The 22064-nt window shown below is 36.2% G+C and overlaps 1 protein-coding gene across 1 annotated transcript in view; it reads left to right on the forward strand.

The window, feature by feature from the left end:
* The window catches only part of PTPRD (protein tyrosine phosphatase receptor type D), a 402643-nt gene that overhangs the window by 95069 nt on the left and 285510 nt on the right, over positions 1-22064 (forward strand). The window contains exons 2-3 of the mRNA XM_029920345.1: positions 1542-1687; positions 4882-5023. Coding sequence (XP_029776205.1) covers positions 1542-1687; positions 4882-5023 — 288 coding nt within the window. The remainder of the gene's footprint in view (positions 1-1541; positions 1688-4881; positions 5024-22064) is intronic.

Consider the following 22064-nt stretch of genomic DNA (forward strand, 5'->3'; position numbering starts at 1 on the left):
TCAGTTCTAGAAGGCTTCTGGTGGAGTCGATCGGGTTTTCCATGTAGAGTATCATGTCGTCTGCAAAAAGGGAAAGTTTGACTTCTTCTTTGCCAATTCTGATGCCTTTTATTTCCTTTTGTTGTCTGATTGCTGATGCTAGGACTTCCAGCACTATGTTAAACAACAATGTTGAGAGTGGACATCCCTGTCGTGTCCCTGATTTCAGGGGGAAAGCTCTCAGTTTTTCCCCATTGAGGATAACATTGGCTGTGGGCTTTTTGTAAATGGCTTTTATGATGTTTAAGTAAGTTCCTTCTATCCCAACTTTCTCGAGAGTTTTTATTAAGAAGGGATGTTGTATTTTGTCAAATGCTTTTTCAGCATCTATTGATAGGATCATATGATTTTTTCTTTTGTTTTGTTGATGTGGTGTATCACATTAATGGATTTGCGAATGTTGAACCAGCCTGAACCATAAGTATTTCTCATGTCATATTATAAAGAGTTTATCAATATATCATTGACTATTTCTAGAATGTTCTATCATTATGTCATAGTTCATTTCACTGTCAATGCCAATTTTATTTGATATTGAGGGTATAGTTTTTGCTAAATAAATGGTATAATGAAGGTCTTTGTGCATAAATACCTATCTACATTACAAATTCTCATATACAAGATTTCTGGATCTGGGAATGCAAGATGGATAATAAATAGGCTTTGAAGAGAAAGGGTGAATGTTAGGAATATGTTAAGGAAGCAGAGAACATTTAAAACGTCTCTGACTTCAGGCCTTTCATCTTTAGGAATCTTTAGGTTTACATCTATTTTTTTTTAAAAACCTTATTTTATTTTGTTTATTTTATTTTATTTTGTATTGTTTTGTTTTATTATTTTTAAAAATTTTATTAATTAACTTATTGCTATGACTTTGGAGGCTTCTTGACTCCTCTTATGAAAATTGTGAAGTTAAGTTTCAGGTAAGGCAGCGCTCACTATCTGTGTTAGAGAGTCACTTTATCATTTTTCACCCGTTCTGTTTCTTGCCAGACCTTCTAATTCAGAGCTATATATCTTGTCCCTTTATAATTTCCTAGAATTTCCCTTAAATGTCACTAATTTTAATGGCTTAGCAGTGGCAATGCTGCTTTCTGGCAGTGCCCTGATAGCAGCATCAAAGCAAAGAGCTAAAATTTTACTCACTTTGATTGATGAGCTCATTTTGTTACAGAGGACAAATTGGATTTTTTTTATACTGGTAATAAAAATTAATGTGTGATGTTGCTTTTCAGATGTTATTGGAACTCTGCCTTAATACAGATTTCAGCAATAAAAGCATTACCAGATAACTTGACCAGAATGTTACCTCCCTCCACTTTAAACTACCCTTGCAAGTAAAAATTGCTTTTCTAACTTTGTAGTCCAGGTGTGTGCATATATGTATATATGTATGTATTGGCCTAATCGAGGTGGAGGACTGTGAGGAGTGGTGGCAGTAGGCCAATGCTTTGTGTTTAAACTTTCCGTCTAATTTTCATGTTTATTTCTTTGTATTTCAGCACCTCCAAGGTTTACAAGAACTCCTGTTGACCAGACAGGGGTCTCTGGCGGGGTTGCCTCTTTCATTTGTCAAGCTACAGGAGACCCAAGACCTAAAATTGTCTGGAATAAAAAAGGAAAGAAAGTCAGCAATCAGAGATTTGAGGTATTAGGTCCATTGTTCTGTTTCTCTGGGGGGAAAATGTATCCACTGTATCTTTGGTTTACGTATTATTCGCTTGTTTTATTTTGATAGAAAGTGCCATAATCACTGAAATATGGCATTCTTTTTGTTGCTTGTGTTGGATAATTAACTCTAAATGGCATTTTTAAAGAGAATTTGGGGGTTCAGGTGACTAACTTTTGTATTTTATTGTACCTGGCTCAATGTGTTCCTGGTATTCATCTGTTAGCCTCATCCTCAGATTGTTCCCCCTTAAAATTGCAATATGGGAGCCTCACATTCTCCCACAACCAGGTCTAGAATATGAGTGAAAACTTCTGTTGCCGTCAGCTCTTACTGAATTATGTGCTTGTCCCTGGACAAGTTTGTATATGGGCAGCTGGATGGTACAACGGGGAACGGATATGGGGCAGCCAATGAAGCTGTCCACTACACCTCACACCTATGTCTCACAAGTATCGTCAGCTCAAGTGGGAAACTAGCTCCAGTGTGTTAGTCTAAGTGCTACTCTGGAAGAATATACCCAGTCAGGTTGATACTGCAGTTAAACATGTTGAACAGATTACTCAGGAAAGCTCAGTGAGTTAAAGATGATGAAACATAATTCAGATATTATTTTGGATGTTTTTAAGGAGACTAATGGTACAGAAAAATACTGTGCCTGAGACTTAAAGACCTAAAGAGGAGAGCTTGATTCTTAGAGAATACAGAGACCTCCAAACTGTCCTGAATTGTAAAACTCACTTTCTCTTATGTGAATTTCTGACATACTTCATAGACTAACATGCAATTTGGCAAATTAAAGGACATTTCTAGTTTAAAGAAACATAGCAAGTAAAAAATTCAGAACATTTTGATTTTACATTTTCACCAGTTTTCACAGAGCAGTAAATAGTCCAAATGCATAACGGGTATAACTAATTACACTGGCAAAAATTGAAACATACACTCTAGTTTATAAATAAGTGTAAATTATATTTGTAGGAAAATCAAATACCTACAATGATTTAAACATAATAAATTCTTAATCTTTGAGAAATAGCTCTTATATCTTGTGGAAAATGATGTGTGTGTGTGTATATGTGATCTTTAGTACTTTTCTTTAGTTTAAATGAAATCAAATTTTTTGTTTAAGAGGAGTTTGACATCATACTTGCTGTTAACAATACCTTCCTGATAAAATATTGTAACCAAGATTTAATTATGATGGTAAACATTCTAAAGCATGAGCTCTGCTCATTATGTAATTACTAATGAGAATCATATAAACACAGCCAAAGAAAATTAATTATTTTTTCATGAAGCACTTACATCAAATAGTGTTGAGTCTTGGGTTGAGAATCTTTAAACCAGGAAATAGTATATATGCATGCTTTAGTTTCACTACTTTGTAAAGTCTGTGAGAACTCTAAGTGAGCTCTCTGCTTCAATCTCCAGTGGCCAATACAATGTCTGGCTTAGAATAGGTGCACAGTTGATATTGGATATTAAAGAAGGTTTTCAAATTGGAAACTACAACCCTAGCTCAATGTATAGTTTATTGGTTGTTTGTTGAAAGAGGGTTGGTCTAAGTCTAGGAAATAGTTCAGAAATGTAAACATACAGTAAAACAATTAATCAAAGGTGATTAAGAGAGTAGATTCTGAGGCTTCTCCTCACAGGAAGAAAATTTTCTTTTTTCATTTTATTGTATCTATGTAAGATGATGGACACTAATTGTAGTAATCATTTCACAAATTTGTAAATTAAACCATCATGTCATATGCCTTAACTCTTAAACAGTGATGTTTGCCCATTATTTCTCAATAAAACTGGAAAAAATTAAAATTTAAATTGCCTTTAAGGATGTTTAAACCTTTCTTTATATTAAGCTATGAGATATGTGTATACACACACACACACACTTATGTCACAGTTGGCTATGATTGCAGTAACTATGGAACCTTTTACTCCCAAGATGCATAGTGGATTCATTCTAAAATGTATGCTTAATAGAGTTGAAAATAAATCATGGTGCATTGAGAAGTGGGACATTTTGGCTATCTTTGTGAATTTAAAACATAAATGTAAAAAAAACCATAAATGTAATGCAGAAAGTACTTGAAGTGAATATGTTTTAAAAACATCCAATATCTTTCTTCCATATGTTGACATAAACACATTTACATACAAAATCTGGTATTGAGCATCCCAGTAAGTGTATTTATAAGGCATTCTCAATTCATAATGTAGGCACATGGAAGTAGTAGTCACAGGGAAACGTCAAAAAAGAAAAAAAAAACCCAAACAGTAAAACCAGGAAGCACAGCAGTTGAGTGAGCAGCTGAGAGAACACAGCGCAGTTATAGAAAAGACAGGTAGAGGACTCCACAGTTTGCATTCAAGTTTATCAATATCATCATCATTACCATTTTTTAAACTAGTTCTTGAATTAGCTTACTAATGTCTAGGTTTGCTAAGCTGTTTCAGAGTACAGTCCATAATGATAGTGAATTCAGGCTTACTCTTTAGGACATTAATTTTCTGCCCGGTAAAGCAAGCCTCCATTTTACAGTAAGAATGCCCTAAAAATGCAGAAAACATTAAGTTAGAACAAATATTGGAATGATTTATGGCAAAATTAATGCATGCCATCAGTCTCATGGGTTGTGAAAGCCATATCCTTGGCTGCCTAAGTAATAGATTTATGTAGTTTCTCTTCATGGTTAGCTCATCTATACTGTTCAGGGTGAAACCCCTTAAACCAGAAACACTCTCTCTGATGGCATGCATTATGTCTTCACCTTACAGGCCAATTACTGAGTGGATCCACATATGCATATGTGCATTCAAAGACAGAAGAATTCGAGAAAGTTATCCATCATAGCAGCAAGTCACTTGCAAAATTAATAGGGCCAAATTGCCTGGGATACAAGTACTAGACTATTTTCATGAGTACCCCGTCAATGGTTTTCAGTAGACTTTGCATTTATAGTTGCATGTCTTTCCCTTTGTTTAGAAAATTCATTAAATTAAACCAATTATTCTGTTTGGCTGCTATGTATCAAAATTCAGTCTTCAGATGCTGCTGTGTTTATTCTGAGTCTAAAAACCTGGCTCCTCACTGTACTGAGAGGTTTAGCTGAGTGGTAGACGATTACAACAACACCTCTGACAGCTCCTGTTTTCTCCAATAGGTAATAGAGTTTGACGATGGATCTGGATCAGTTCTCAGAATACAGCCCTTACGGACTCCGCGGGACGAGGCCATTTATGAATGTGTGGCCTCAAATAACGTGGGGGAAGTAAGCGTATCCACCAGACTCACAGTTTTGCGCGGTAAGTAATCAGCTACAAGGTTGTTGCCTGTGTCATTGTTGAAATTGTGTATATCCATGGTGTTCTTTTGTAGGATCACTAAAAAAGATTAGGATTGTCATAACAGTTAAATAGGAAATGAATTTAAATACAATGTTTATAAGGGTGGAACCTTTAAACAGACAGTGAGTGCCTTCTCTCATCAGTCTTGAAATAACGCCAACCAGGGAGAGAAGAAAAGCTCCAAAAAGTGCTGATTTTGAATGCCAGATATCACTATGGATTTTGGTACTGTGTCTAGAAAGGAAACAGGGCATTCTAGTCTTTTGCATGTTGGCATTGCTTGGGTATGGGTTTTTTTGTACCACGTTTGGGAACTAATTTCCTCAGATTAGCACAGTTGACGTTGATATTTTTCAAAATTAAAGGTGCATCCTCTACCTAAAGATTAGTTCTTCTTAAACAGAGGAATTGAGAAAAAGAAAGACACCTTTCTCCTTTATGTCAAAAAATGTGTTGTTATTTTACTCTTATATTTTTTTGAACTAATATCTGTTAATGCAAGTGAGTGGAAACAGTGTGTCCCCTTCTATGTTTTCAGCTATGTGGCTTATGCAGTTTGACTGAAGTATGAGATGATTTCCAAAATTTCCAGTGTTAAAAAGTATGCCTACTTTCTTGACTTTCCTTAGAATGGCAGTACTAGAGAATAAAGTCTAGGGATTAATGATACTCTGTTTTGTATCTCTAAATCAATATTTTATGTAGGGATAAGAATATTACCTGAATTAGCTTAGCTGGTAGTTCATGTCTTCAAACTAACACTTCTGTGCCTTTATCTCTTTCTCTTACACACATTTTTATTTCTTTTATTTTGAACTTCATTTTGCTTAATTCTACTACTTATGATAATAGACTTTCTTAAGATGAAGTTAAGGGGCGCCTGGGTGGCTCAGTTGGTTAAGCGTCCAGCTTCAGCTCAGGTCATGATCTCACGGTTTGTGGGTTCACGCCCCGCATCAGGCTCTCTGCTGATAGCTGGCTCAGAGCCTGGAGCCTGTCTTCAGATTCTGTGTCTCCCTCTCTCCCTGACCCTTTCCTGCTCACACTGTCTCTCTCGCTCTCAAAAATAAATTAAAAAAAATTTTTTTAAAGACGAAGTTTATTTATTTTAAGGGGTGGGGGTTGGAGTGGCAAAGAGAAGGCAAGACAGAATCCCAAGCAGACTCCACCTTGTCAGCACAGAGCCTGATGTGAGAGTCTCGAACTCACAAACTGTGAAATTATGACCTAAGCTGAGATCAAGAGTCAGATGCTCAACCGACTAAACTAGGCTCTCCAAAAAAATGTTTTAAATGATGTAAATGTCTTGCTAAGTCTCAGGAGAAGCACTGACCAACTTAATATAGATATTTTAAATGAGTATAACAGAGTCTTGCTTAAAACAACTTAAGTCAGATTTGAGCTACATTTCTGTTCATTATGACTAGCTATGTTTATATACAATGATCTCATCCTCCAATAAATATATCTAGATGTTGATAAAACATATTTGAAAATAAAATTAAATGCATGATTAGGCTTGCAAACAATAAAGAAGTTTCCAGGTGCTACAGACAAAGAGAGAATCTCCAGAGAATAGACAATTTATAATCTATAAGCCAGGATAATAGCCACAGGACCATATGCTGTCGAGCTGGTGTGTTAGCCCTGTAGCACACAGGCCTACATGATATAAAGTAAACGCAACAATTGCTAAATCAGCTTTTTCACAAAGTTAAGAATTCTAGCACTGCTTCTGTGGTGCCCTCCTCAGAACCCAGAAGTGAACATCAAAACTGGTCAGGTATAATGACGTTCATAGAGTGTGAAACAGGCAGCCCTGTAGGTACGCATCCCACCGAGATGCCTCCGCAATTCAGGACAGAGAGCTCCAGACAAGGTCATTTATTCCCAAATGGGTTCATAACTACCAGTTCTAAAGCATGAAAGCCATGTCCAACTCATGAAGGACAGTAAGCCCAATCAACAGAGGCAGAAATCATGATCTGAGGAAGCACAGATAATGAATTATACAAATGGGTTTGGAAAGAAACGTTTTTAAATATTTGAAAAGGTGATGAAAAGACTCAAATCTCTCAGGAAGAAAAGAAATAAAGGAGAAAAAAGAACAGATGGGGGTTATAAGTCAGATTTTGGAACTGGAAGTTACCTTACAATAACCTGTACTACAAAGTATATGTACATATGTGAATATCCATATATGTGTTCATATAAACTTAGATAATATGTCTGAAACTTTAGAATAACTTCTTCAAGTGTTCACATGTGAAACAAACTCAGAGTTATTTGTTGATATTCTTTTAACACTCTAATCTTCATTTCTTCACCTAGTTTAGACTAATGCTGTTATGCAGAAAGTGTATTACAAAGATATGATAAAATAAAATTTATCACAAACCCTTGCAATTTACTTTAATTCACCCCTTAAAAAGAAGCAATTACAGTCATTTGGCTTGACTTAAGCTTCTGGCAGGTAATGAGGAGATTAACAAAACCTTGGAGGAAAATACCACTGTACTTAGACTTTCCCAGGGATTTGTATTTTCCTGCCTCCCTGCTGATGTACCTGTCTACTTTTATTCAAGTCGCTCTCACATAAAACAAATACACTTGAACATTTTAATATGGTCTTAACTTTCTGTGTGAGTGTCTGTCATATGTAAGTGCATTTATCTGAAAATTTATGATTCTAGTAAAGATAGTTAAACCTTCTTTTTAAAGACTGTCTTTAGCAGTTTTGGGAATGTTTCATGAGAAAAATTCAAAGGTATTTTGGATAACATAAACATAAACGTAGAAAACTAAACATAAAATAGAAAACTTTCCCTATACCCCTGTGGGATGAAATAAATGGGGTTGGGAATTATCTTTGTTTCCTAGGCTTACCTCTTCTACATAACTATTCATAATTCCATTAATGATAGTCTTGAAAAAGTATTCTAGTAGCATAATCACATTCATAGAATATGGGCAAGGTGAGCTTTGTGCCCATTTTAAGTTCACTTGCTTTTGCAAATCACCTTGGTAGATACTCAGGCTCTCTGCTCTGCAGCTGGCTGAGACTGCTCTACACTTTCAGTCAGTGGTCCTCATCTGACACATGGGTCATTTACTTTTTTCCCTACTTTGCTGACAATGCCAAAAATGTGCCAACTGTCATGATGGGTTTTGCCTAAGTGGACTGGATGGAAATCACTAATTTATTTCACACAGGCTACTAGAGAACCTAATTAATTGGAGATTTAAACATCTGAACTATGTGGCTAAAGCAGAAGACATTGAAATAATACTCTGACCACCCATGTGCATTAAGGGGAGTATTTCAGGGGAACGTTTCCCTCTGTAGCTCGCTTCAAATTACCCTGGCTCTGACAAACTGTTTTCATAAGGAACGATAATGATGAGCTCAGGCTGAACATGCCCTGGAATGAGGTATTTAGGCAATTACCATTTCTACACTGTGCACTGTGGTTCATAGAAGAAGTAGTAGGAGGATGGGGAGTTGAATGCAGTACTTACGGCCTCTAGGTCATAGTTTAACTTTTTTGGCTGCCCTGCCTATGGAAACACAAGCACATACCAATCCCCTCTTTCTATAGTACTTAGGACACTGAGCATATTTGTCATACTCATGTTTTCCTTCCTAAGCATAACTTTAACTGAAGGCTTCCGATACCACTGATGGGTTATTAAGGGCTCTCTACCTAATTGTAGAATTTGAAGGACATTAGATTACAAATTAATCTTTCAAGGGCATGAGTAGGAAGGACCAGAGAGGGTGTTTTAAGAAGGGGATCATTATCCAGATGGATTTAACTCTTTCTGAATCATTGGTTCACTTGCTGTAATTTCTTACTGGCCAAAGATTATTAGGGGAGGAGGCTTGTAGTATAAATTCATGTAATGCTAACTGGGATTGAAAATGTTCTCTCAGATACATTACCAGCACTGGGCAGGGAAAATGAAATATTACCAGTTTTGTATTTAACTGTCTGATTAATGTCATATTTCTTGAATTTAGATATTTTTTAGGCAGTAATCAGAAAATACACATATTAGTGTCATCTGAAACAGTATGAAATACATTCCACTTTTCTTAAACCACCCACAATTCCATGGCACAGAGAGATGAGGTAGTTACACTTCTGTGTATTATTACAGGATTTCTGTGCATATATACAGTAGCTTACTAAGTTGGGATTTTAGTGATTTCCATTTTGCATTGTGATTTTCCCTATGTGACTGGAGCCCTGTTCTCCATGGCCACTAACTCCTCTAGCTCCAGTTGCCAGCCCTTCCTCCTTGCCTCCTGCTGGCAGGCCTGCCCTCTGATATTAGACACTTAGTGATCTTCCCAGCCCACAGATCTGATCCACATATCTGCTCAGTCACCCCCTCTAAAGGTTACTTCGGTGTGTCCACCAGGGAAGGGGATGGGGTGCAGGGCAGTATCTGTCTGGGCTGTGTCCCATCTCCTTCTATGAAACTCTGCAAGGACGTTGAGCTCCATGTCCTGGAGACACTGAGCCCAGGGAAGCGACAGGAGGACAACAGGCTATGAGACGTGGAGCCCCATCTCTTGGGGACACAGAGCCCAAGGAAGAGACAGGGCAGACATCAGGCCATGGAGTCTGGTGGCCTCACACAACGTTTGGGGCGGGGATGGATGTAGAGGTCTAGCTGAGGCAGGACCAGTTTGCATGGGTTCAGTGGGGTTACATGTCACAACATGGAGGGACGATCCCTGAGTGTGCGCCCGGTGGCTAGGCTGCCAATGGCGGGGTCTCCGGGAGCCCACAACAGAGCTGGCTGCCGGGCTGGGATGCAGGAAGCAGTCCCTACTTTGTCAAGTTTAGTGGATTATTTTTGGAGACTGGTGCGTTCCCAAATAGCACTGCCCTCGCCCCCCAGTACCACCAGCACTATCACAACAAAACAGGATATAACATATAACATTGTTGGTCTTACCTACTTAAAGGAGACTCGCTTTTTCATGCAACACAAATACACCAAAATTACTGTCTCAAAAAAATTAGGTAAGCAAATATGAGACAATCTAATTACTAGTTTTGCAGAAATATTTTATGAAACAATACTTAATATTTACTCCACATAAATGCATCATATTTTATGAATGGTTACCATCAAGATATGAGACAAAATACAAAGTACTCAAGTCTTGATCACAGGTAATTTGAGTTCCAACTCTAGTTTTGTCCCAACATAGCTGTGCCATCTTGAGCAGATGTGTGAACTTCCCTTCCTCCTCTTCTACCCCCACTGCCTCAGCCTCTTTCTCCTCCTTTTTCATTATTATTATTATTTTTTTATCTTCATATGCACAAAGAGAGCAAAGACATTGGACTGGGATCACTCAGATTTCTCTTCTCTAGCTTTCTAGATTCAGTGACGTGCCTATTTCATAATCTAGTTCTTGCAAGATGGAAAAAATATGCTCCCTGAAGGTGACTGTTACTGAGATAGTAAAACACACAGTGAGCAGTTGCATGAGACAGAGAAGGCATTTCATTGGGAAATGGAGAGAAATGTTTGCATAATATGTCGGTTTCAAAAAAAATGTAAGCTATTATGGCAGTTGTTAAAAAAAACAACTTTTACAATCTTTTAGGGAGAAAGCAGTCGCCTCTCTCCACCATTGTGCAGTAGTACCCTGTGATCAGAATTAGCATGTTCATTACAGTCTCATTTTATTAATGCCTCCTTTTGAAGATGAACACAGTTGTCCCCGCTGTGAAAATGGTACTTTGCTGTTTATGTTATAAAGTGGTCTCGGCTGGGGATCCAGGCTCGGAACATTAAAGAACAAAGCACAGCTGCTTGACTGTCACACAAAAGGATTTTTATGAAAGACAAAAACAAAAGGAAGGGTGGCCAACATAGAACAAACTTGCTGACAGTTATGGTACTGAGTGAGGATTACTTGAAAAGGCTTATAAAATAGTTGAGTAGTTGGAATAAATTGATAACAACATGATAAAGCCTTCCTGTGTACTTACTCCACTTCCTCGAAGAAAAGCGGAGGTGGTGGGCACAGACCCACGTAGGTAAAGAGAAACTTCTGGCTTTCAGTCGTGTGGTCCTGAGCACTTATAAATAGCTGTTCTTTACGTGTTAGTGTTCACAAGGCAGGAGCCCATGCACATAGGGCCATGGGAGACTGTTGTGAGGAGAGACACTAAAACTAATAATATTTGGGAAAAAGTGCATTTGTGACCTGAGGCTTTTTTTTCTGTTTCCTTGTGGTCAGTCTTTTAAGGACTACTGTGTTGGTGATGCATGCTGCTTTCTTTGAATCATTATCACTAGTTTTTCAACACTGGGATTATGTCTCAAAGGACTCAGAGTAAATGAGTGCACTTGTAAATCATTGCATTTAAGTGAGAACATTTTTTGCTTCATATTATTTTTAACTATTTTAAAATGAATGCTAAGCTATGTAGTACTTACTATCAATTTGCTGCTAATGGCACTATGGAAATGTCCAGCTGGGAGAGAATTTAGTATTTACCTAGCCTAACTTTTTATTTTTGATGTAAGAAACCAAGGTCTAGAGAGTTTGGAATGATTTTTTATTCTTCATTAAACAGCTAAGATTTTCTTGGGTTTTACCCAGTCAAAACTAAGCCCTGCTGTATTATGATGTGACAATGTACTGTAGCCTTTAAGTTATTTACTTTCAATGTAGTTATAAAAGATATTTTCTTGGAAGAACAATGCCTTTCAGCTGATCAGCCACAGACAAACATGACATAACAACAGTACTAATGTGCGATGGGTGTGCAAAGTGTGGAGAAGTCCTAACTTGATGGTGCATCATGGAAGGGAAGAGGCCTCTGAATTGAGGCTTAAAGAAGATAGAATTTTATCAGGCAGAACTAGTGTGAGAAAATATTAGGGATCCAGGAAAACTTCATGAACATAGTTGCATAGGTAAGAAATTATATTTAGGGTTCTCCAGAAAAATAGAATATGAAGAGATTTATTATAAGGAGTTGACTCATGTTTTAAGAAGGCTTACAACTCCGAAGATCTGCAGGGTGAGTCAGTAAGCTGCAGACCCAGAACAGCTGATGAGACTCTAAAGGTCTGCAGTCTTGAGACTCAGGAAGAGCCAAGATTTCAGGATGAGTCTGAAGATATGAATAAACTAAAGTCCCTTTTGGAAGGCAGTTAAGCAGGAAGAATTCTCTTACTGTGAGGTGGGTCATCCTTTTTATTCTATTCAGACCTTCAAGGAAGATTGCATGATATCCACTCACATTAGGATAGGAAATCTGCTTAACTACGACTATTGATTTAAATGTTAATCTCATCCAAACACCCTTACAGTAATATCCAGAATAAGCTTTGGCTAAATATCTGGGCATCTTATGGCCCATTCTAGTTGACATGAGAAATTAACCATCACAGGTGGGTATAAACAATAATAGGTCAGAGTAGAGGAGAAGTAAAAAAGAGCAATAGTAGAAGAAAATGAGATTGATGCATACTTCATCGGTTAAAGAGACCAAACTACACAAGTGAGAAATCATGTGACTAAGTGAGCATAAACTGATGTGTAGAAATTTAGAAAGATGTTTACTAAAAAGTTAATGTAATCCAATTCATAGTCCTTTATACATAATTGATGTTTTTACTTTAAAACTGGGTATTTGGTTGGCTTTCACTGATAACACTTGAACAATTAAAAAAATCACTTTCCTGGCTTTTAGAATTAGTTTTATTTTAAGCTGTAGTTTTAAAAGTTGTGCATGCATAATTTATTGGGATTTAGGTCACACATATACCAAATGTTCCATCCAGGGTTTAATTATCAGAATCCAAAATACATATCTCCTATAAAGAGCATGTAACCTCTTTTATCTTATTAAAAAAGAAACAGTAACTTGTGAATTAATGCCACATTAAACACAGGTGTGAGGACATGCATCCTAATATTCTTAATACATTTTATTTTATTTTATTATTTTTAATGTTTATATTTGAGAGAGAGAGATAGAAACAGCATGAGTCGGGGGAAGCAGAGAGAGAGACACACACAGAATCTGAAGAAGGCTCCAGGCTCTGAGCTGTCAGCACAGAGCCTGACGCGGGGCTCAAACCCACCAGCCGTGAGATCATGACCTGACCGAAGTCAGACGCTCAACCAACTGATCCACCCAGGTGCCCCTGTCATATATTTTATTAAATAACAGGAAAATTTAAAAACTGCCTTATCTGTGATAAATGAAACTGTATTTTAATTTAGATCAAAACTTTCCATGCCTTATTTTTTGTATCTTTAAGATCTATCTTTGATTCTTAAACTTTACCATTGCATTAAATACATATTTTCACACAATGAAAAAAATGTTTTTTCCCTAATAGATGTAGACCATAAATATGCCGTATTAAATTTTTCTCATGCCTGATGATATGTGTGTTCAGGTAATAAATTTGATATTAGTTTGGGTTTTCTCAGAAGAGATCCTACATATTTTTAAAGTATAACACCAAAAGAACTGTTTAAAAAATGAAGCTGTTTATCATGAGGGAGACTAGAAAATCAATATGAACAGTTTTCAGTGGCATGCACACTGTGTGTGTGTGTGTGTGTGTGTGTTCGTTCGTTTAATTCCATGGATATCCACAGATCTGTCATTTATCAGCAACCAGAAAAATCAAATATGGTAGAAAAATGTCATAAAGTTTTATGGATTTTAATAAAGTTAGTTATTAATTTTAAATAGTTAGACATTGTATACTTTAACCAGAAATCTGTTGGGGAGTATATTTGTGCACATATATACATGTGTGTGTGTCATACAGTCAGTGTTTATATATATAGTATGTATGACCTGTTTAATTTGCTTCATAGCACTTTCCACCATGTGAAATTATACTGTTTTTTGAAACATGTTTGTATGTACTTTCCACTTTTGTGTATAAGCTCCATTACTTTTTTCTCTGGCCTAGAAATATTCCTAGCATTAATGGGGTCCCCCAAAAATATTTGTGGAATGAATGTATACATACAAAGAAGGACGAATAGATATGGGTAGGTAAACACATGTGATGCAGTAAGAGACTGTTTGGACAGGACTTAATCTCACTTTACACATAAAGGAAGAAAGTGATCATTACTCCAATGGCCATTATAGGATACAGGGTGAGTTTGAGAACCAGAAAATCAGGGCAGACACAGAATGGGAAATACAAAGAGAGGTAGTTGAAATAGAGGTAACCCCATTATGGAAAGGGAATGTTCTTTGTAGCCAGATAGACATGGGTTTATATCAAGTCTGTTTCTGATCCTAAGGGGTTAGACACAATGCCAAGTCTAAACTTGAATCTCCTCATCTTTAGAGTGGAGAATAATCCTAACTATGTTTTAGGGTTGTTTTTTAGAAATTAATGACATACATGTGTAATGCATGTGGCACAGTGATTCAAATATAAAAGTTACTGATAAATGGTCATTTCCTTCCTTCTTACTTAATTATCCATTTGAAGCCGAACAGTTTGGTTCAGACTTCTTGTCCACTGCTGAATTTGCAGCGTCTAGGACAGTACCTGGCACATAGTAACTCCGTAAACACTCATTAAATGAATGCATGGCTATTGTGATGGAAAGGGGGAGATCAACAATCCTGGAAAAGAAGTTTACTCTGCCTTATAAACCATTGCTTTGTGCAAATGACTGAAATCGACTTTGCACATGAAAATGAGATGATATGAAAGTCTGAACTATCTGTGTACTGTGTTACCAAGTTATTTGGGATGACTGAGGATTATGTACTGGTGCAGTGACCTTTAATATGCAATACCAAGAATTTTAGCTTCTTTTTTTCCCCCCTCCTACATTTGTGCCTAATGTTGTATTAGCACATATTTCCACAGGGTTTGGAATGCTTTTACATTGGTACCTAATATTCAATTGTTTGGACTGCCTAAGTCAGAGTAGGGTCATACTTAAAACATGACCTTGGTTCTATGACATCTGGACTGCCCTCAGTCACAGAACAGATAAAACCTATAATTGTTTCTTGTCTTTAATGTCTCTAAAATGAAGTATCATTAGTTATATATTTTAGAAGAAGCAAGAATATCTCACACATCATGTCAATATTTAAAGAGGTCGTGGAAAATATTTTTGTTTGTTTTTTGTTTTTGTATTTTACATGATCTGTCCTGCCACCTTTGGCATAGAGGTTACGGCAGGTGTGGTGATGAGTTCAGGTTCTGCTAGCAGACAGATCTGCACTCAAATCCTGACTCCACTGTTTGCTCTGTGGCTATCTGCAATTTCTCAACGTCTCTGAGCTTTAGCTTCTTTATCTATCAAGTGGAGGTAGTAAGAAAATCTCGTACCTAAACTGGAGAGAGGGAATACAGGAGATGACCCACATAAAGCTTTCTAGCAAAGGACCAGGCACTCAGTAAATGTGAATATCATTATCCTCATGAATATTATTACCAACAGTACTATTATTATAATTATCAAAGTTAATATTACATTATTTTGATTAAAGATGACTGCCATATGTGTAAAGCAGAATTTTCTGATGCAGGCAGAACTATCTTTCTAAGCCTATAAAATTACATAATTTTCTTCCTGTTAAGTCAGGCTGCTTTGACCATTAAATAATAATCCTGTTGCCCAGATGTATGAGCCACCATTTGACAATTTGGGCTCCACAGAGTAATTAAAGTTTGAACGTCATCCAGTTGTAAGTGATTGGGGAGTGTATTTAAGAGAAAAAGAGATGATGCTTTTCTTTTATCCTTAAAAGAGAGTTATTTTCATGCTTAGACTGGAGGTTTCAAGAGGTCAGGCCTTTGGTTCATTTAAGATTGAGCACACAGCACCAGGCTTGACATGTTATAAATTTTTGATAAATATTTGTGAACTGAGTGAACAAATTACAAGCTTAAACAAGGAAGTTTCTAAATATTTTTTTTCTTCCAAAACTACTTCATTTAAGATTTTATTTGAAAAAAAACTCAAAAATAACTGATAACTGTATATGCTGTTGCCACATTTAGGATAAGCACATAGTGCACAAGAAGCAATTTATATTACTTCATGAATTTATTCATTTGATAATATGGTTCTCCCGTATTCCAGAGATTGTGTTAAGGGTTGGGAATAAAAAGATGGAACTACCACCACCTGCCTTCAAGGAAGCTACAGTCTCTCACAAGAAACCATAATTTTGGTTACAATGACAAAGCAGTTATACATATAATACTGTGGTTGGGATAATGAAGTCTATTTTAGAAGTGTGTTCATTGGAATTCAGCTTACACCTTTCTAAGCTAGTACTTGCGTGAGAACCAATGTCTCCTTGAGTCAATATGACAGTAGGATTTGTTGAAATGTACAATGCGTTTGACACATGAAGCCTCAATGACAGAAAAATTAAATTCACCTTTTTTTCTGAAGAGGAAAACTGTTCTGAGAGAAAATTATATTTTATTCGTAGGATGATTTGGGATATACTTTGCTTGGGTTTTGAGAAAATATGATGCAATAAAAAAAAGTAAGTCATTACCTTCAAAGTAATATTCCCATTTGTTTCTCTCCCAACTAATAGTAAAAGGAATTTTTATAGCTACACTTACCATTTTTTATGACTCCTTTTTGCTCTAGGTGGAGATGACAAAGCATACCTAAATATGAAATGATTTTAATAAAATATCTTTAAAAATCGTCTCCTTCAGAAGACTTCATGAAACAAAATTGATTTTTATAATAAAGTATTTATTTATTAACAAAAATGGAAGGTTAGGTGTTTTTACCCTTGAGGAAAAGCTGTTAGCGCATACTCCAAAACAGGAACATTTGTACATTCTTAGATATGTTGCTTCATAAGGCCTAATGACTTGGGTTAGAGTCCCATACCCCAAAGGCTCTTCTGTTTACACTCTGGTTTTATGCATGCCATTATATCTTATGACAGCTCTGAATTTCCAGGCATTGCGCAGCCTGTTGTAAACTGACAAGGAGTGCTACAGCTGACTTACTGGGGTAGGGGTGGGGGTCCCATTAATCTTTGCAGCAAAGATGCATTAATAAAGTTAACACTCACAGCCTCAACAGCAAATGGAATTCCCTCATCTCAGCTTACAAACAGATAACTCATCCCCTAGGAGAAAGAGTCCACTCTGACCTAAATTATTTTTTACAATAATTTACCACAAACCCACTATAAAGAGGCAAGGAAGATGCTTAATGCTAGCCAGAAGGACTGGGGTTTGGGCTAGTCTCAATTTCCTATCAACATGTTTAAAGTATGGCTCTGATAATTTAAAAAGAAACAAAAATGTCAATGTGGTATGTTTTAAGCAAGCCTGGCTAACTACATATAAACAGCATTGATCAAGCTCAGGGGCTATTCTTCTCGCTTCCTCCAGTGATAAATCCTTTCAAGACCTTCACCAAACCATTACGGTTTTTGGGTACCAGAAAAAAAGAGTAGTGGAGGGGAAGTGATCTGACATGGAGTTGAGGTAGAGACAGTTTACCCTGTAGCTAAGGATGCTTCAGTGTCGAGGCCCCTGCTTGCTTGGTGCCCTTCAAACCCCTAGGAGGGCCTTGTAGTATGTTCAATTGATTGTATGTTTTTTTCTAAAATTGTGAAAGTAATATCTTTGGTTTCATTTTTATAAAGTAGGTCTGGTCTCTAATATTTTATAAACTTCAGACATTACAATATCTGGCTCTGCCACTGAGATAAAACTAAGGGAAAGAAGTTGTCCACGTCAATAGGTGGATATGAGTCTAAGGTAGAAGACCCAATGTCTTTTCTGACTCACCCTCCATTGACTGGCACAGAAATAAAAGGATTTGCCTAGTGTTTATAATCTTGAATTCCTAAGTTTAAGAAGAGTATCTTAGCTTTGTTTTCCTCCTCTTCTGTTTAGCATACAATAGTACTCATGCAGTAAATGCAGACTGCTCTCGCCAGTAATAGGTAGGCTGTACACTTTACACAAGGATTCCTTGTATTAATTGAATTTCATATGGTAATGATTTTATTCCTTCATTCTAAAAAGCTATTTTTTTCTATTGCATCTTCCATGTAATATCACCACCATGACCATACTGAGGCAAGACACTCCATATTCATAATTTCAATATCATCTAGTTCTAATATTTGGTGTCATTAATTATTAATATTTATCAACTGAATTTCTAAGCTTATTCTCTGTGAGAGGGCATATTTTCTTCTCTGTAAAGGTAGAGGTTATGAGAAGGACAGGAGTGATTGGGGCTGTTTCCTTAAAGGGTTGATCTGTAAAATGAGTATTTAAAAGATCTTCAGGGATTAAAAAGATCCCCTTTTCAATATTGTAAATATTGTAAATAAATAAATAAATAAATAAGGAAAAAGAAATAGAAGATTCCTGTGAGTTAATAATCACAAAGCATGGAGGTCAGCTTGAGGATGTATGAAGTTTAGTATGTAATCATTCCCTCTCTTAGATCCAGAAAGATCCTTAACCCAGAAAGACAAGATTGCTAAGTATTTGACTGGATACTAAGAAAAGGTCAAATTTAATATCATAAATATTAAATTTGCATGATTTCTGACTCCCCCAATTGTTTTATCTCTCCACTACTTCATGTTGCTCTGTGATGCTGCATTACAAAGGGTACAACTGAGTATGAAGTATCATGGATGACTATTAAGGACTGATTTTTTGGGTCCCATTATAGGATAAGAACGTGTGAAAAATTTCTTAATTGTAGTAAGAGGAGTCACTGGGCTGGTTGTTTAGGGACATTCAGTCATCATCCTTGAGTTTCATCTTAACAAGGGTAGAAAGAGAGATGTGACAACATGAAAGGGTGGGATGGGAGGGAATGTAAGAGATGGGTGTAAGAATTTAAGAAATGGATGCAATGAAAATGCATTGAAAATGCATTAGACAGTGTTCACTTTAAGGAAGACTTATGGATCGTCCGAAGGCTGATTACAAGAGGGCTTCCTAAATCTGGGTCTGAGACAGCCACAGGAAGTCTATTAGAAGGTCAGGTTTAGTCATGTCAATTGTTGGAACTGAGTTGAGTTTCTCTTTAAAACCTCTGGTTGATGGAGCTTACCAAGATCCCTTACTATCAGTCTGATAAGCTAAGAAAATAGTTATCCTTCACTAAGAAAATTGTTCAAAGAATCATGACTTTTTAAACAATATGTTTTCATGAAAATGAATAGTCCAGATTCAGTTTGTTTATTCTTTTTGAATATTATCGGTTACTAGAATTGCTGAACTAATTGGAAAACACCAAGCCCTTTGTACTTATAGTCTTTATTCAATCTTTATTAGAGAATGGGGGCATAATAATTTCTTTTTCAGAGCTCAAATATCTTACTAGTAGAGGAAAATATCCTCTTTGCTGTACTCCACAGAGGGCTATTTTGTGAAGTAAGCGTTCTCTCATTGTCTGTCTTGAACAGCAGTTGGTAGAAGCTTTATGTGTCTTACTGTTGAGGAGGTGACTTTAAATTCTTATTTTAGGCCAAAGCATCTGCAAATTAAGACTGCAGAAAGCAGCAGTGAGAAGATCCTCACAGTTCAACTCAGTTGGACAATTCTTCATTACACTGACAATTTAATTGGGTGTAAAAATAAATGGCAATTTAAAATCAAGGTCTTTAAGTGGGACAGCCTACCAGTTTCAAAGTTAGTAGTTTTAAAAAATCAGCAAGACTCAAAGAGGGTACATCCTTAGCTCTCTAGTTACTTCCTATTGAGTATGTTGTGTGCTGAAATTACTCAATCAGATGTGCCTTTTAATGGCAACTTTTGCAAAAGAGTTTGAAGTTATAGAGCAGAAACTGAATTCACCTTTTTGTGCTTGCACATAGACACATAAAGAAATGCTTATTTTATGGAAGTTTAATTCATTCAGAGTTTATTATTATTTTGGTGCTTCAATGACTGTTAATGGTTTTAATTCAAACAACTTGGATGTTTTTGGTCCTTTTAAATAGGAATGGAATCGGTGTTGCTTATTTCATGAGGGAGAGGTTGTGTTTGACTTATCTATGATTGTCTCTCCAGCACCTATATAGTGGGTACCACAGAATGTGCTCTCAAATATTTGTTGACATAACATGTCGAGTAAACTTTACAAATTGCTTAAGTGACATATCTGAGGTTGACTGTAGCCTGTTTATTTCTAATCTAACTTCCATCTATCAGGTTTTATGCACATCCGTTTCTCCAAAATGATACTGTAGTTCCTTCTCAAGAAAACTACAAAACTTTCAGCTGCTCTCAGATTATAAGAAGATACTCTATAGACCAACCCTTATCAGAGGCATCAGGTGGACAAGTCCCTTCTTCTCTTCTTCATTCCCTTCTTTCTTCTCTCTCTTCCTTCTTTCCTCAAATATCTTAGATAATTGGAATTAGTTGCCATCAATTTACTTTACATCCCGTGAGTCACCTAAATGTCATGAATTCTCATATGGAAATATATGTATTTCCTTTATGAAGAGGGACCAGGTTGAAAAGAAAGTATTTTTAAAAATGAATATTTTGGACAAAAGCTACAGAGTAGAGGATGGTTGTACTTATGAGCTTGTTTGAATCATTTTATACACTTATAGTCCTCAATTAAACCATTCCTAACTAAATTATTTCTAAATAAGAAACCGGCTGTGTATGTGCCAGCTAAAGTTCTGGGATGAGTTTCAGATTAGCTGGTGAAGATCGTTTCAGCACCACAGAGGACAAGATCACTCCTGGAAGACTAAGAGCACACCTAAATTGTTAGCATGTTTAACTAGAGTAATTCTGAGGAAACAAACAAAAACAAACAAGTAACAACAACAAAACAACTAAGAAGGAACTTGCTTAGACCCTCTGTAATAACACTAACCATCTTTCTCTCTCCCTTGAAAGATGGTTTTGTGTATGTGATAAACTGAAAATGGGCTATCTCCATTTGAGTCAGGTTGGATCTGATAGAAATGATCCAGTCTTTTTTGATGAGAAATGGTGAATTCCTCTTTACATTTGCCACCACCAATATTTCTGTTAAACATAGATTGTGAGTGAGTGTCACTTCTATGTTTATGACTCTATTCAGTCGTCCATAGGGTCTGAAGAAAGACATTGCTGTGTTCAATTCTGAGATGCCCTTTTCTTTAACACATTGGCTTTAAAATTCCATGAAAAGATGATTGTTATCAAACTTATAAGTCAGCGTGTTGAATTTAAACACAAAATGCTGTTATGAAGACTACCTAATTGATGAGATTTTAAAAGTGGGATTTTCACCTAACTCACCTGCCAGGTTAAATATGAAAAGTTTTCTGACATTTCAATACCCATGTGAGCTTGGTTGGGACACTATTGTCTTATTGACAATTCATTGGCTTATTGCAGTTTGTTTGATTTGTACTTACAGTCCAGTACCTACAATAACTTTAATTTCTCAAAGAATTAGAAAGTCTGAATATGACATTTCATGATAATAATATATGTCAACAATAGATCAGCAATGCACTTTTATACTTTTGAAGTTGCTTGATTAGCTCTCCTTTATAAACTATCAATATTCTTATTTATAACCTTTTTATAAAGTTTAGGGAAAAGTGTGTGGATAGCAGAAAATGAATGATTTAAACGGTACTAAATCAGTAAAAATTATTTTCTCCATGGAGGTATGATCAAGACTATGGATGCAGCACAAATTAACTAAAATATATTGAAATTTTATTGGACCTATAATTTGTATTGATTCCAGGTTGAAATTTTTGAGCAAGTCTCTTTGAAATGAGGTAAAGGGAAATTCTTTTTTTTTTTAAGGATTTTTAAATTTTTAAAACATTTTTAAATGTATTCATTTTTTAAGTAGTTTATTGTCAAATTAGTTTCCATACAACACCCAGTGTTCTTCCCCACAAGTGCCCTCCTCCATCACCAGCACCTCTTTTCCCCTTCAACCCTCAGTTCGTTTTTAGTATTCAATAGTCTCTCA

This window comes from Suricata suricatta, chromosome 13 (assembly GCF_006229205.1).
Source record: "Suricata suricatta isolate VVHF042 chromosome 13, meerkat_22Aug2017_6uvM2_HiC, whole genome shotgun sequence".
Classification (NCBI taxonomy): Eukaryota; Metazoa; Chordata; class Mammalia; order Carnivora; family Herpestidae; genus Suricata; species Suricata suricatta.